The sequence below is a fragment of the Opisthorchis viverrini genome, assembly GCF_000715545.1.
Source record: "Opisthorchis viverrini unplaced genomic scaffold opera_v5_128, whole genome shotgun sequence".
NCBI classification, from domain to species: domain Eukaryota; kingdom Metazoa; phylum Platyhelminthes; class Trematoda; order Opisthorchiida; family Opisthorchiidae; genus Opisthorchis; species Opisthorchis viverrini.
In genome coordinates, this window is record NW_008751782.1 from 1,032,086 (window position 1) to 1,046,627 (window position 14,542).

The window sequence follows — 14,542 nt, forward strand, 5'->3', positions numbered from 1 at the left end:
TCGCCTACTAGAATGGAGACGGCGTCACCCTAACCCCACTTTGGAGAAGAAGCAAGATATAGCTGCTAAATGATGGCAACGGCGTTTTCACTGTCAGCCTTCCTCTAAATTGGCCAGCTGAGTGTCTGGAAGTGTAGGCACTCTGAAATAACCGTGGCAGGCTGGCACTACGACCCTTCCCTGCTCATTATTTTATTATTTTCTTTACGATAAAACATATATACATGAAGTATGATTGCACTACTACTACTACTCTAAAACGGTGCAATTTTTTGGTATAATTGCTTTCAAAAAACTTTAGAATGTAAAACACTTCCAGGAAACCGAAACTATGCAGGCCAAACCAAAACATTAGAATACAGGGCTCAAACATTCCCAGTGGCGAAGATTCATTCGAAATCGCATGAAAGAAAGTGCCATTCCGATTGTCAGGTGATGTAGGTGATAAACTTCTAGGATACCTTCGAAATATATGCCTCATAACAATTGCTTGCTATAGCTCCAGACGGTCATTTTAGCCTTAACCATTTATAAAACGACATAAAAGACCAGAACACAGCAACGGCTAGTGTGATGATATTATTTCTAGGAACTTTTCTTAAGTAGCTAAATCCCATCTTTCAAACCGATGCACCAAACGCCGATCTAATGAATCTGAAGACAATTTAACAAAAGTATACCGCATATAAAAGACATTTCCCGACCATTCCTGAATAAAACTTCTAAACGCCTGATCAACCAAACGAAATTAAGCTGCGAGCCAAAGTGATTTTGATTCTTCAAAATAGGGACTACAGAAAATCAAAATTTTTGAATTTTAATCAAAGTTCATTCCAACATGGTACGGGAGAATTTACGGAGGTGTGTACGATTTCGACCAATGATGTCAGTTAAAAAACGTAAATGAGGCGATCTATTCCATACTGACGTAAAGGTGGTTCTTCCCCCCAAAGGGAATATTAGTCATTGAATTATAGTATCCGTGAAGGTGTTATGTCTTTCTTTCCTTTATTCTTTGAGTGACCAGATTACTATGGTAAACACCATGGCTATACTCAGATCGAATGAATAATTAATAAAAATCAAGCGTGCAGTGAAAGAATAAAACTTTATATTGAGCATTTCGTCCTGATGAATAGTGGTAAAATGTTCACAAAATTAGGCAGGTTTTAGTGTATTTTAGACCATTTTAGAAAAATGGTCATTTTGAAAACTATAGTAAGAATTCCACCGTCAGGCTCTTTAAAAAACCACTGCGTTTTCACACTGCCGCTTGCAAAGTATTAGATAGCTGTTCAGATGTAGAACCATTATGGTGTAAGCTGTTGTGCCATTCAAACAGGGCATAAAAGCTGGGATGCGACTATGTTGTCCAAGTCCCTGTGGCAGCGATCCAGGACTCAACTTTCAGTTTGTAAAATGAATCTTCCGGTCAATATTTTCATGCTTTAGCCGCCAATCATCGTACGTTTTCCAAGGTAACTCTGTATGCTCCGGAAATATGGACTTAGTTATGACTAATAATCCCAAACAGAATAGGCGGTGGAATTAGTTTTATTTCAACGCTAAAATGGAGCTCAAAGTGTGTAAAAAAGAATTCCACATGTGGCGCCTATTAAGCTCTTTTTTGTTGATGCTGGTGTTTCGTTTGGATGAAGGCAAATGTGTTCATGCTAGTAGCGTCGTTTTTAACACAATATTTGTTTCTCTCCCCGCCTTCTTACTCTTTGGATAATTAAGACAGCTGTAACCAGTGTAATTCCAAGAAAAGATTACATCACTCTCGGCGCACTGTCCCTGACATATTTTTATGTCTCCAAACGTTGCATTATCATGGGCAGCAATGTTTACTGCACGAATATATTTGCAACAATGGTCTATGCAACAATTCCCCCAATTTTACATCCAATACGAGACACATCTCATCGTTTCAGGTTTCGTGGCAACGTCCACAAAGATGCTGACAGTTGGAGCATGACACTTTGGTAGAGATGCAGTCACGGAGGAGTTATTGGAAATTGAACGAGACGTAAAAATTTCTCTGAAAGCAACAATTGGGACAAAATGCCTTTTTTTCCTAATAATAGTGTTTGAGCACTGTAGGCAGTCTGCAGGCTCACGGTTGATTTGTCGCAAATATATTCGTGTTTATAGATGCTCTGGTGACAAAGAGCTTAGGGACGCAATGATGAAACTCTTTTATAACAAACATGTATTAACATCAGAAATGAAAAATAGTTGATATGAATGATTAGGACATATTTGTGGGGGTCGCGTTAACTTCGTGTCACCCGATTTGAGGCGAACAAATAATTCATGAATAAGTATTAAAGTCCCTCCAATAGAAGCCAGGAATATTGCTGCTGGGAATTTGAATGCGCGTCTTCCCAAATTCGCCTCACAGTATGACGGAGAGTTGGTAAAAACGAAAAGATTCCCTGGTGTTGTAACTTTTTAAGGATTAGGTTCCAGAAGATCACGCACTATAAAAACCAGTAGGATTAATCAAAAGGTTTGTTGTATAACCTACCGTCTTAAAAGTTCTAGTTGATGGGCATCAAATATAAATTCTTCTAGGCTCTTTTTTTTCTCGGTGAACAACCATAGCTTTACTGCACAACGAAAGACAATCACGGTGTATGTTTTTTGTGATCCAGATAATGCGAAACCAGGTTAGTCCAGGGGCACTTGTATTTAATCGGTCTGCAGGCCTAAAATTTTGTTACGTTTCACTGAAATTCGCCTTTGGTTTTGTGGTTTTCCAACTCGATGTTGTTCATTTCCTTTTACTGGAATGAAAATGTCCAGGCCTTACAACATGTAGCCCACTTAAACTGTTAGTAAAATGTAAAAGTAAAAGTAATATTTTCTAAAAGATCATTTATACAATATATGTTATGTGGATCCTGACAAAAACAGACAATACCATAACTGAGGCAACTGAGGCAACTGATCAGTAGATCCAGTGGTTCGTTCCATGCAACATTACCTTTTTCTTTCTTACCCCTGTGCTACAAAAGTGCTACAAAAGTTCTGGAGATTTATCTAGTGGTAAGCTGAATGGTGATGACCACTGCCCCAAATCCACTGGTATGGCTGCACACTAAAAATAGTTCTTTTGACACTTGTTAGAACTTACCTCTATATTTCCCTCACACTGACTGATTTCCTTCGTATTAGCGGAGCAGTAAGTGGTATTTGGTTCGTACGAGTTTATTTGTATCCGTTCTACTACTATCGGATTTCGTAAGTAGTGAAAACCCCACCGAAACCATTTATGAGTATTTTTGCTCCAGCATTGACCTCAACGCTATCATCATTTGACGAGGTCAGAGCAGTTTGAAAAACCTGAAAAACATTGTATGATCCCTTTGCTTTTGTTAGAAGCCCTCATCAATGTATTCATTCTAGACCAGCTTTGTCAGGTTGTCTTTGCATTTAAATGCGTATTATTATCGGCACAACAGTAACCATGTGCAGGTGAAAATGTTGAAGGAGTGGAAACATCACCGAGAAACCTCTATCGTTGATACATGTAACTTCATATCCAGGGGTTTGCCGCTTGCCCTTACTGAAAAGGACGTATCCATCAGGTACTAATTTATCAGTGCTTATTTGTCACCGTTTAAATGATGTGATGGGACTTGAGGAAAATATGCACACAGGTACTTTGTAAGATCAAAATTAGGCTTATTTATTTTGCAAGCTTGGTGTTTAAGCTCACATCATGGCTCCTCGAACGACACTCCTCAAAAGCTACGCCCGGCGCAAAACAGCACTATAAAAACCAGTAGGATTAACCAAAAGGTTTGTTGTATAACCTACCGTCTTAAAAGTTCTAGTTGATGGGCATCAAATATAAATTCTTCTAGGCTCTTTTTTTTCTCGGTGAACAACCATAGCTTTACTGCACAACGAAAGACAATCACGGTGTATGTTTTTTGTGATCCAGATAATGCGAAACCAGGTTAGTCCAGGGGCACTTGTATTTAATCGGTCTGCAGGCCTAAAATTTTGTTACGTTTCACTGAAATTCGCCTTTGGTTTTGTGGTTTTCCAACTCGATGTTGTTCATTTCCTTTTACTGGAATGAAAATGTCCAGGCCTTACAACATGTAGCCCACTTAAACTGTTAGTAAAATGTAAAAGTAAAAGTAATATTTTCTAAAAGATCATTTATACAATATATGTTATGTGGATCCTGACAAAAACAGACAATACCATAACTGAGGCAACTGAGGCAACTGATCAGTAGATCCAGTGGTTCGTTCCATGCAACATTACCTTTTTCTTTCTTACCCCTGTGCTACAAAAGTGCTACAAAAGTTCTGGAGATTTATCTAGTGGTAAGCTGAATGGTGATGACCACTGCCCCAAATCCACTGGTATGGCTGCACACTAAAAATAGTTCTTTTGACACTTGTTAGAACTTACCTCTATATTTCCCTCACACTGACTGATTTCCTTCGTATTAGCGGAGCAGTAAGTGGTATTTGGTTCGTACGAGTTTATTTGTATCCGTTCTACTACTATCGGATTTCGTAAGTAGTGAAAACCCCACCGAAACCATTTATGAGTATTTTTGCTCCAGCATTGACCTCAACGCTATCATCATTTGACGAGGTCAGAGCAGTTTGAAAAACCTGAAAAACATTGTATGATCCCTTTGCTTTTGTTAGAAGCCCTCATCAATGTATTCATTCTAGACCAGCTTTGTCAGGTTGTCTTTGCATTTAAATGCGTATTATTATCGGCACAACAGTAACCATGTGCAGGTGAAAATGTTGAAGGAGTGGAAACATCACCGAGAAACCTCTATCGTTGATACATGTAACTTCATATCCAGGGGTTTGCCGCTTGCCCTTACTGAAAAGGACGTATCCATCAGGTACTAATTTATCAGTGCTTATTTGTCACCGTTTAAATGATGTGATGGGACTTGAGGAAAATATGCACACAGGTACTTTGTAAGATCAAAATTAGGCTTATTTATTTTGCAAGCTTGGTGTTTAAGCTCACATCATGGCTCCTCGAACGACACTCCTCAAAAGCTACGCCCGGCGCAAAACAACATGAAGGGTGGAAGAGAGCCAGAGGCGATCAAGCGATGAGTTGGCAGCGAAGTGTGAAAGCCATTACCAGCAAACTCAGCTGCGCTGGTTATTGCCGTCTTCCTGGGTGGGGACCCCGATACGGGCCATACCCGCCCATGGTTGTAGACATTGTCAGACATGGCTCAGTGGCACCTTCAATGGCGCTCATGCATCCAAGCTATTGCCTTCAATGCATAGCTCCCTTCCCACTCCCCACTTAACAGTCCATCTAGAGTGCAGTATTTACGCACTAATTTATCAGCTCCCGCATCCAATGTGCAGCTACCTACCCCACCTTCCTGAATCATTGATGAACGAAACTGTTGCACATACAACCGCTGTACGACAAGTACGCGTTTATTACAGCTGATAGTGATGATGATGACGCGGACGCATTGTTTGCTCATCTTGGTGACAGTGTGAGACACCAAATCACAGGTCTTCAGCAAGAACACTGTTGAGCATGGTAACAAGCACACCTCGTTTCCTCATCCTTTTGGATTATACAAATAAGTACGTGATCATGAATTATTAATCAATTCTTCTTATTTCATCAGTGAACATCAAACTCAGAATGCTCTTACTTGATTCTCCACAGTTTTTCCGAGGCAGTAATGGAGCGTAACAACCTGCTGGAACAATTGGATGAGAGTCATTCCCAATATGTAGCATTGAAGGAGTTGCATGAAAAACAGATTCATCACTCTCATCTTTGCGAAACCGAGCTGCAGCGGGCACGAGAAAACAACCTTGGATTATTAGAAAAGGTAAGATGTCTGTGTAGCGACGTAAGTTCTTCTCTTGAAGATCGATGCAACCAATTCCGACTCAGTGAAACCCCTCAGCACCGGAAAGCTCTGCTTGATTATCTATCCGAAATTCAGTTGCACCTTTGTTGCAGTGGCACGGTATATTATCGATCTTCAGTGCTCGGTTGGCATTCTTCGACACAGTCGTATTCGACAGCATGACATCAGTGTTCAACAGTGATGTTTCGCTGCCATGCGATGTGGCATTAGAGTATTATTAGTTGTAAGTGTCATAGTTGTACGTGGGCTGGGATACTTCCAGGGCGCCCATACCTAGACGGGGGATGATTAGGGTCTTCAGTCAAAGCCTTTGGCCAGAAAGTCTGATCCCCTAGGCAGCGGTGTTAGGCGAGGAATGCAAGTGGGATCCAGTTTTTCCGGAATATTTCGCCACACATTTTTCAACTTTTACCTGGAGACTGTTCGTTTAACCTCTAACCACTGACTAACCTGGTGTGAGAAACTGTGAATGTCGCGCGGACACCCCCCAGTATAGCTCATTGAGTAACCGAGACGTGCAAACCGTTGCACCGCGGAAGCTCCAATCTCTTCGTAACAGATGGGCATTCTTATATATTTACCAAACCTAAACTAAGTGAACTTTTAGATTACACAAAGAACTATCTGACAGTAATTGAGAGGTGATGATATCAGTCATTCGATGCTGATAACTTGACAAACAGCAAACTGACGTCAAAGAGATGGTCTAATTAGGCACAACTGCATATAAATAGTCGTGGAACGTAGTGTATCCGCAAAGGCACGAACCCTTCTATTCTGACAAGGATGTTTTTCATTCCTTAACGTTCCTCACCCGGAAGGAGTCACCTTGTAGATGAGACCAATTGTTGCGCGTCATTTTATTTTGTTCCCCCAGAGACGAAACAGCGTGTCTTCTGTTAGAGACCTACTTTGCGATTGATGTAAGCAGAAGTGCGCAGTTAGTACCGTCGCTTTTTTTACCGGCACTCTGAAGAAGCCAATAGTCTCCATGTCTTCCGTTAGGATGCTCGGTGGAATCTAAAGTAACTGGCTATTAACCCATTTAGGCATTCTGTCGGTGACAAAGTTTAATCGTCATTTGGGACAGTGCAAAAGTACATCCCGCGTACAGGGGTCTGATAAAACACTGCGATATATATATATATATATATATATATTTGTCTAAAATATATGGCCTGGTTAATCAGGAGAGACTTTCAGAATGTGAGCCTAATAAATCAGATATGCGGAACATTTAAGTGATCAGTGAGATGACTACAAACATTGAAAAAGTGTTTCTATTGAGGACAGCAATTCTCCGTTGAACCTGTCCAGATGTTTGCATTTGGGATTCATCTGCACGCTCATTAAATTTCGTGGACAGGCTTCAGTCAAGCTGGTGTTTGGGAAATCAGTGGCGCTGCCCACAGGTGATAGAGGAAGGTAGATTGGAACTAGCCGGCACCCCGCTGACACTTTTGCCCCATTTAAACTACTCTGCAAATTTATGGATAAATCTCTATTAACACACTGTAGAAATCATTCCCATATCAAACAATAATGGAGAATTTAAATGGGATTTGGTAGAAATTCTTGTTAAGATTGTCCTCCAAAAGGGCATGGAGCTTCGTTCAACTGTAGCACCCATTTGGTGCCCAACTGTCATGCCGCCAGAAGGAAGCACGAGGGCTGGGATAATGCCAGGTTGCCAAAGCTTAGACAGAAGAGGTCGAGAGGCTTAGGTTGGGTTTGAACTACCGGTTAGTAAATTCGCGCCCTAACCACTGAGTTTAATAACTGTCCAACCGTTTCCCCAGTATGGTATTCACCAAGCAGTGTGTAAATGTAGCAAATGCTGAGTGTGGTGTTCTTACTCAAAAATATCGTTTTACTGAAGCTTCAGTGGCCGTACTTGCCTGATCACCCGTAAAAAGAACCGAAGATGTAGCTGAAAGTCAACGACCCCATCAAATCCTGTCGTTCTACAAATGGATTTGGTACCTAGGCTTGATAGTGCAAAAATAGTTGGCAGCGGACACTCGAAACTACTGAACACACGAAATCCAGGATGTCAAATCGTTCACCGTAGGTTCAAACAGATAATGACTATTCTTTGAGGACATTCGTCCTGCCTCCGGCCAGCAGGGGTGACTGTGGTTCCAACCAAAGTTAGTTTGATAGCTATACTGACATGCCCAACCAACATGCCAAGTCGCTGCTAAATAATTAACCACGGACATCTGCGTTGGTCTAATGGGCACAGAATAGAGACCACGGTCGTAAGAGGTCAGGCGGTGGGAGGGAGAAAAACTTGCCTTTAAGTGCAAGAGTGCAATTAACAAGCTCATTGTAATGCCAGTTAGAAGGTCTTCAGGCAACAGTGTCGAGTAAACACGATAACTTCTCTCTCCTCCATTTCGACAGATAACTGCGCTAGAAAAAACGCTACTGGACAAATCCTCTCAGTTGTCAGAGCTCGTTGATGTGATACATGATTATGAGGTAACAGAGAGGTCTACCAGATCTGTTATTATGTACTCATGTGCAGAATGTGCTTGATCAAAGGCAAAATGTTATCCAAACGAGGGATAATGAGATCACTAAGGTAAGTCTGCTAAAAACGCATTGAAGCGTACTTGTTGGATGTAGCTCAACCAAGAGGCCATGAAATTGCGATCACAGCTGAGGGACTGGGAGGAACACTGGGAGGTAAAATGGACGAAATCAAACCTACTCACCCAAAACCTTTCAGATCATTCAACAAAATACATCGAACACTAATCCAGGAGATAATGCTCACAACCTTTTGAAAGGAGCATGCATGTAAGTGTTGTCGTTTTGTCGAGCACATATAAGTGATGATCGATATCTGTGTGTTAATCGGTCAAGCCATGTAACGAATATTATATAGGCCGATAAAAAAGCGCATATTGCTGCATAACGTAATGAGAATATAATATATATAGTAAATTATTACTCTCATACATTCGGATGACTGAGCTTTGCATAGAAATGTGTTAACCTGAGGAGCGGGGGATGTTTGCGTTGTTGCACAGTCGCTCATCATATAGCTCAGTTTGAGTGCGGTCAAACTCTTCAAGGAAAACTATGGTTGCTTTCGAACTCATTTGCATGATTAACTTACTGTAACTTCAGTTTTAAATCTGTCTTCGCATGGCACTAACATATGGTCAATCTTTCGTATAGTTTACGAAAACAAGTCATTTTGAGGTTGCACTGTGATGAAATCCAATGGGGTTTCTTTCTTTCGACAAAGCAAGTAGGATACGCAGTAAGACGACTGTATAGACGTGATATACTACACATAAGGTTGTTCAAGAACATTATAAAGGAAAGATTTAGGTGGGTTCTAGACGTGTCTCCCGTGAAAATTAAATTGACATGCAAGTGAATACATTTGTCGAAATCCGTTCAATTTGGATTCAAAAACATAAGATTAACGGAAATTCTGGAACCACCCTTACCTGGTGAGCCCCAAGAAAGGTGAAACCGGTCGTGGATTGTCAAAAAGTTTTCAGAAAACTTATGAGCAATGCATTACGTCTATACAGCGTATCGCGATTTCTTGAATATCATACCAAATGAAACATAAGGTTGCTTCGTGCGGCACGTTCAGCTGCTCAAAAACATTATAAGCGAAAGATTCAGCTAAGTTCCTCATGAGTAGCCTGTCAAAACTAAATTAGTAAGACGATTTTTCAAAATTCTTACACATTCTACTGCCAGTTTGGGCCTATTTGAGACTCATTCAGCAGCCACTCATACGAAACAAAAGAGACGCGTTCAACTAGCCTCGTACGGAACTTTAAGAAGGGGGAGGATTAGTAGTATGGCATTGGTACGAAAGTATCTATCCTGTCACTGGCTGCAGCAATGTAAGACTGCGCATGATCTCAAGTTACTCATCAAGCCAGGTCAGCTTTCCTCGGATTCTAGAGAATACATCCAGCCCATGACGCCCAAACAAGACAAAAAACGTGTAGTGAACTGTCTGCGGTTGTTGAACAATCGTCCGATATTGCTATCATTAGCGGTATGTGACCTTATTTTGAAAAACGTGCCAACCCAACGATCGCCGTTTGCAACAACCCACCCTAAATAAAGGGAGTTTAAAGTATGCGATTGCCTAAATAAGTGCTCAGCAAACACAAACCTCGTGTGAGTATATAAGCTGTCTACTAATTATTTACTGTGGAATAGCTAAAACTACTGGGGTGTACATAAAGGTGGATCACATTTTCTTACTTGATTCGAATGTGGTCGTTCGCCTAAGAGGACCACCCAACCGGCAGATTTGGTTTTCTGGCTAGTCGAGCAAGCTGTGCTTTAAGAACTATCCGTTAATATACAGGAGTTGTATGAATATATGAGCCTAGCTGGATGGCGCGACTCTAAATCGCATAGTAACCTGTGATGGGCACATACTGTTTTTTAATGCCGATATTTTGAATTTACACGGTGTTTTCTGTGTCGGGAAAGGCCTACCCAAATGATGTAAACGTCCGGTGCAGTTTTTAACTCCCCCTGGAAACATGATATTCACTGTCATATGCTTATCAATAGTACACACCCTACATGCACTTGTTAAGCGAGTAGCGCACATCGCGTGCTTTTTCCCGGCATTTATCTCCAGCATCGGGTCTTTGGAATATACTCTTCTTTTCATCGCTTGTGTTTTTGTCCTGCTTTTTAACGCTTTTCCTCTCACCATGCCATATCAACAAACACCGAAATTCAGAGAAAATGGTGTTCCAAACCCACTCCCTCTGAACAATACCAACTTATCTCAGTCGACTCCTCTGATACGCATTCATAGTCCGGCAATACTAGTCCAACAAAAGAGTCTGGCAGACGAAATCTCTGAAGTAGATTCGCAAGCAAGCAACACATCTGGCGGGCCGAAGACAAAACAAACAACTGAACTTCATGAAGTTGAAGTACAAACTGAACAGGGCGAGAAATCCCCACCAGAAGAGGTCCAAAACAAATGCACGGACTTTAACTCTTTGTTGCAAGATGTGGTAAGTCGGCACAACATGTAATTATTTTTACCAAAAAGGAACACATGTCGATTAAGAGCTTTAATTCGGTGCCGTTCACCATGCGCACAACCGGTTTTAATAACACCAAATTGTGAACAGAAGAAACAAGCAAATACCCGTAATAATCCAATATAATGGTTTGAAAATGTGGGAGAGCGTAGAAGAATGTGGGAGAACAATCAGAAACTTGTCACTGGAGCAAGGATTACATAATTTCAGAACAAACACTCCCGCTGTGTTTGTGAACGGGTTGTTTCCGAAACCATTCCAGTGACCGTTGAGGCAACAGCGGTCAAATCCCACCTCTGACTTCATTTACATGCCATTTACAAAACAATTTTGAGAATATATAGCTAACTAAGCGTTTAGTGTCCCCATCTCCGTCTGTTTTTTTACCAAGGAATCAGTGAAATTAAAAAACTACTCAGTGAAATTTGTCCACGTTTTTTAATAAGCTGGCCAAAACCGTCTTCTAACTTTCTTGTTTTGCATCTAGTGTGTGTATAATACTTTGTCGCCTTGACTTTAGTTAGCACATCCGTCGGTTTTAGCGAAAGCTTGCTGAGAGATTGCTGCCTAGCCAGAAATGAACTGATGATAGACATAAAACGCAACCGAGCGTTCTAACATTTGGCAGCAGATTGCTTCTGAAGGTGACGTTTTACTTAAAATTAGGAGCCCTTTAGCCAGAAATGAACTGATGATAGACATAAAACGCAACCGAGCGTTCTAACATTTGGCAGCAGATTGCTTCTGAAGGTGACGTTTTACTTAAAATTATGGAGGCCTATTCGGTACACCTGCACGTCTCAAGTGGGTTGTCTTCTCCCAACTCCGAGACACCGAAGCTGAGACATCTCCTGTTTTGTGTCCCAAAGGACCAACAAAGGCTTCGAGACATTAACCAATACAAAAAGAGTTGACTCTGATATGATGTTATTCTGAACAACCCCCGGACTGTACTAAGATGACTTGGTGGAAAACACCAACAAGACCGCATCGGTCAGTCACAACCAGCGATTTATAAAGCGCTAAGTTTACTAGCTTCGCAAATCTGGCGTTTGTTCAAACTCAGCTGAGAATGACTGGTCAGTCACATTGACCTGGCTATAGTAGCTTCTCGTTCGGTCTAATAAAACATCGAGCCCTTTGTTTGATTAGACATTTCAAGGTACTGTCTGGTCGGTCTGGGCACCAACTAAACATGGCTTCCTGTACATATTTAATACAGCCGTAGGTAGGCCTAAAATTCACGTCATACACGTGGGGCCGCGTTCTCTGAGGGCAATCATGCACTCAGCACAGCTGAATTAAATACCGGTATTCATGACATATAAGGAAAATTGCAACTTAAATTTAGCACCTATGACCCGACTTGATGGATCTATATGAGTGATTACGCCATGAAATACACAAAATTTCATTTTACAGCCATTGAACTCTATTTACACGACTTGTACAAGGCAAAATCAAACATATCTGGTATATCTACCAACCCGTTATATAATGGGGAGGCCCTATGTTGCGTGACTCTGAAATAGACAACTTATCATGAGTAGTGTGAAATAAATAAGGAAACACAAAAATAGCTTAAAAGCATATTAAAGTGGAATACATCATCTAGTTGGATGAGGTTTTTATAAGAATGACATTCATACTTGAAGTGAGCATCCTCATTCTGATATCACGATAAAAACCAAGGTCGCAGAACAAGTGTATGCGGTACATATAGGTGACCCAATATAAAACACGAATCCGTCGTAGGCGTATGAACTCTGATTCTTTTTCCCTTGTCCTTCCAAGAATAGCCAGTTTTTATTGCGATAATTCTTTCTTACCGTTGCTGACATTACATTTCACCCTTTTAAAACGCTGATGAAACCCAGTCACCTGGGCCTTCCAGAGTATTGCACTGCTGCCTGAATATCTACAACGCGGATAGATGTCTCTTTCATTTCATCGATTAGGTTTGCTCAGTCCATCGTTTCAGGATCTCATTCGGTTTTGATAGCATGAGTTAAATTATACTCAACTATGTATCATACGAAGAATACTGCCTTGTAGATGGTTTATCAATTAGGGATTTAAAATGTGCTTCAGGCGTATCGAACACTTCGTAAAAAAGTGAGGACTTTCTGGATAACTAAATGGAGTGCTAAAATCGCTTGTCCGATCAAGTCACGTAAAGGGTAGGAGGTCCGAGATTTTGTACAGAGACCTACTCACACGAAGTGTACTGTAGTCATATTCAGTCAAATGTCACTCATTGCTTTTTGCCAAAACGTTGTCTGTAAGATTATCGCCAGTCACAAAGTTTGGCCCTCAGTATTTGCGTGATTTCTCCACTTCGAGTAGAAACTGCATCGGTTGAACCAATGAGCACCCCCAAATGTCCAGGTTGGATCACAAGGTCGTTAGAATTATGCATCAGTACACATGTTTCTGTCTCACTTGGTGCTAAGGATCTGCAAAGGGAATGTTAGTTGGAAGTAAATTGTATTGCGCACTGTTTGTTGGCCGTCTTTGTGTGCCTATGGTTGGGTTTCAGTTTTTATTCTCATATGGATTTTAACCAATTTTAATGATTCGGATGGCAAAAGTATGACGAGTCACTGGAAATCCGGTAAGTTGAAGGTTACATTTAAGTAGTTAATTGAACACAAAGTATTGCAGGTCTTTTTGGATAATGAAAGCCATAATGGCCATAACGGCGAGTAATTTCCTACAGGTGGTCAAATTATTAAGGTGATGCTGTGGTCGTTTACTAGCTGTTTGCGTCACAAAAGCAAAACGTCAATCAAAATATATAGCTGTCCCTTAAAAACGTACTAAAACACGATAGCCTCTTCTCAAAATTGACTCATATCAGTGGATGTTTCCTCAAGCCCAGTGAACCTTGATGAGGCGAGCGCTTGATAGCAAACTAAGTCGTAATCAGCCGACACCGTCAGACATTCATTAGACTCGAAATCTTCCAGCAAACTGGTTACAAGAATAGACTTCGAGACGTGAATCAACGGTCGTAAAAGCACTGAGTTAAAGAATGAATCTTTATTAGTGCTCGACGCATCACGTAACTGACAGCTGGAGGTAGTACTAACATTCAATTGTAAAACTACGCTGTCAGTGGGACAGGGACTGAGGGCGTATTATTTGAGTCAAGGCAGCTAGAAACCGATGAAGATGATATGAATGTGAGGGAAGTATTACGCACAGCTTACGTCTGTTGAGTGTACCACAGTCGGAGTTGCTACCCCCACGTTTGACAGGTTACTGGACGAATCCAAGCGACTGTGGTGGTGTTTTTGAGTACAAGAGCAACAAGCATTAGTGAGGTCATGCCGCGTTCCTGCTGCCACTACAGCAAGTTTCTCACCACGCTTGAGCTACCCAGCTGTGCTGATATTTTAGACGGTACCAGTGCGCACGAGCGAAGCAATTACGATCAGACATCCGGTTGTATTGTGGCAATTTAAGTTGATCCGACAGCACTGTTGATTTTTACGGAAAATAGCTAGACAATCAATCCGTCTGTGCCGCGGTGAATTCACCATACCATTTTGTTAAACTAGTTAGGAAAAGAATTCATGACTCC

The 14,542-nt window shown here is 41.2% G+C and overlaps 1 protein-coding gene across 1 annotated transcript in view; it reads left to right on the forward strand.

The window, feature by feature from the left end:
* T265_06216 (hypothetical protein) overlaps window positions 1–14,542 on the forward strand; it is a gene marked incomplete at both ends in the record, with an annotated part of 45,651 nt that overhangs the window by 3,670 nt on the left and 27,439 nt on the right. The window contains 5 exons of the mRNA XM_009171424.1: window positions 5,692–5,860; window positions 8,309–8,386; window positions 8,433–8,489; window positions 8,637–8,707; window positions 10,644–10,926. Of these exons, the coding sequence (XP_009169688.1) occupies window positions 5,692–5,860; window positions 8,309–8,386; window positions 8,433–8,489; window positions 8,637–8,707; window positions 10,644–10,926 (658 nt within the window). The remainder of the gene's footprint in view (window positions 1–5,691; window positions 5,861–8,308; window positions 8,387–8,432; window positions 8,490–8,636; window positions 8,708–10,643; window positions 10,927–14,542) is intronic.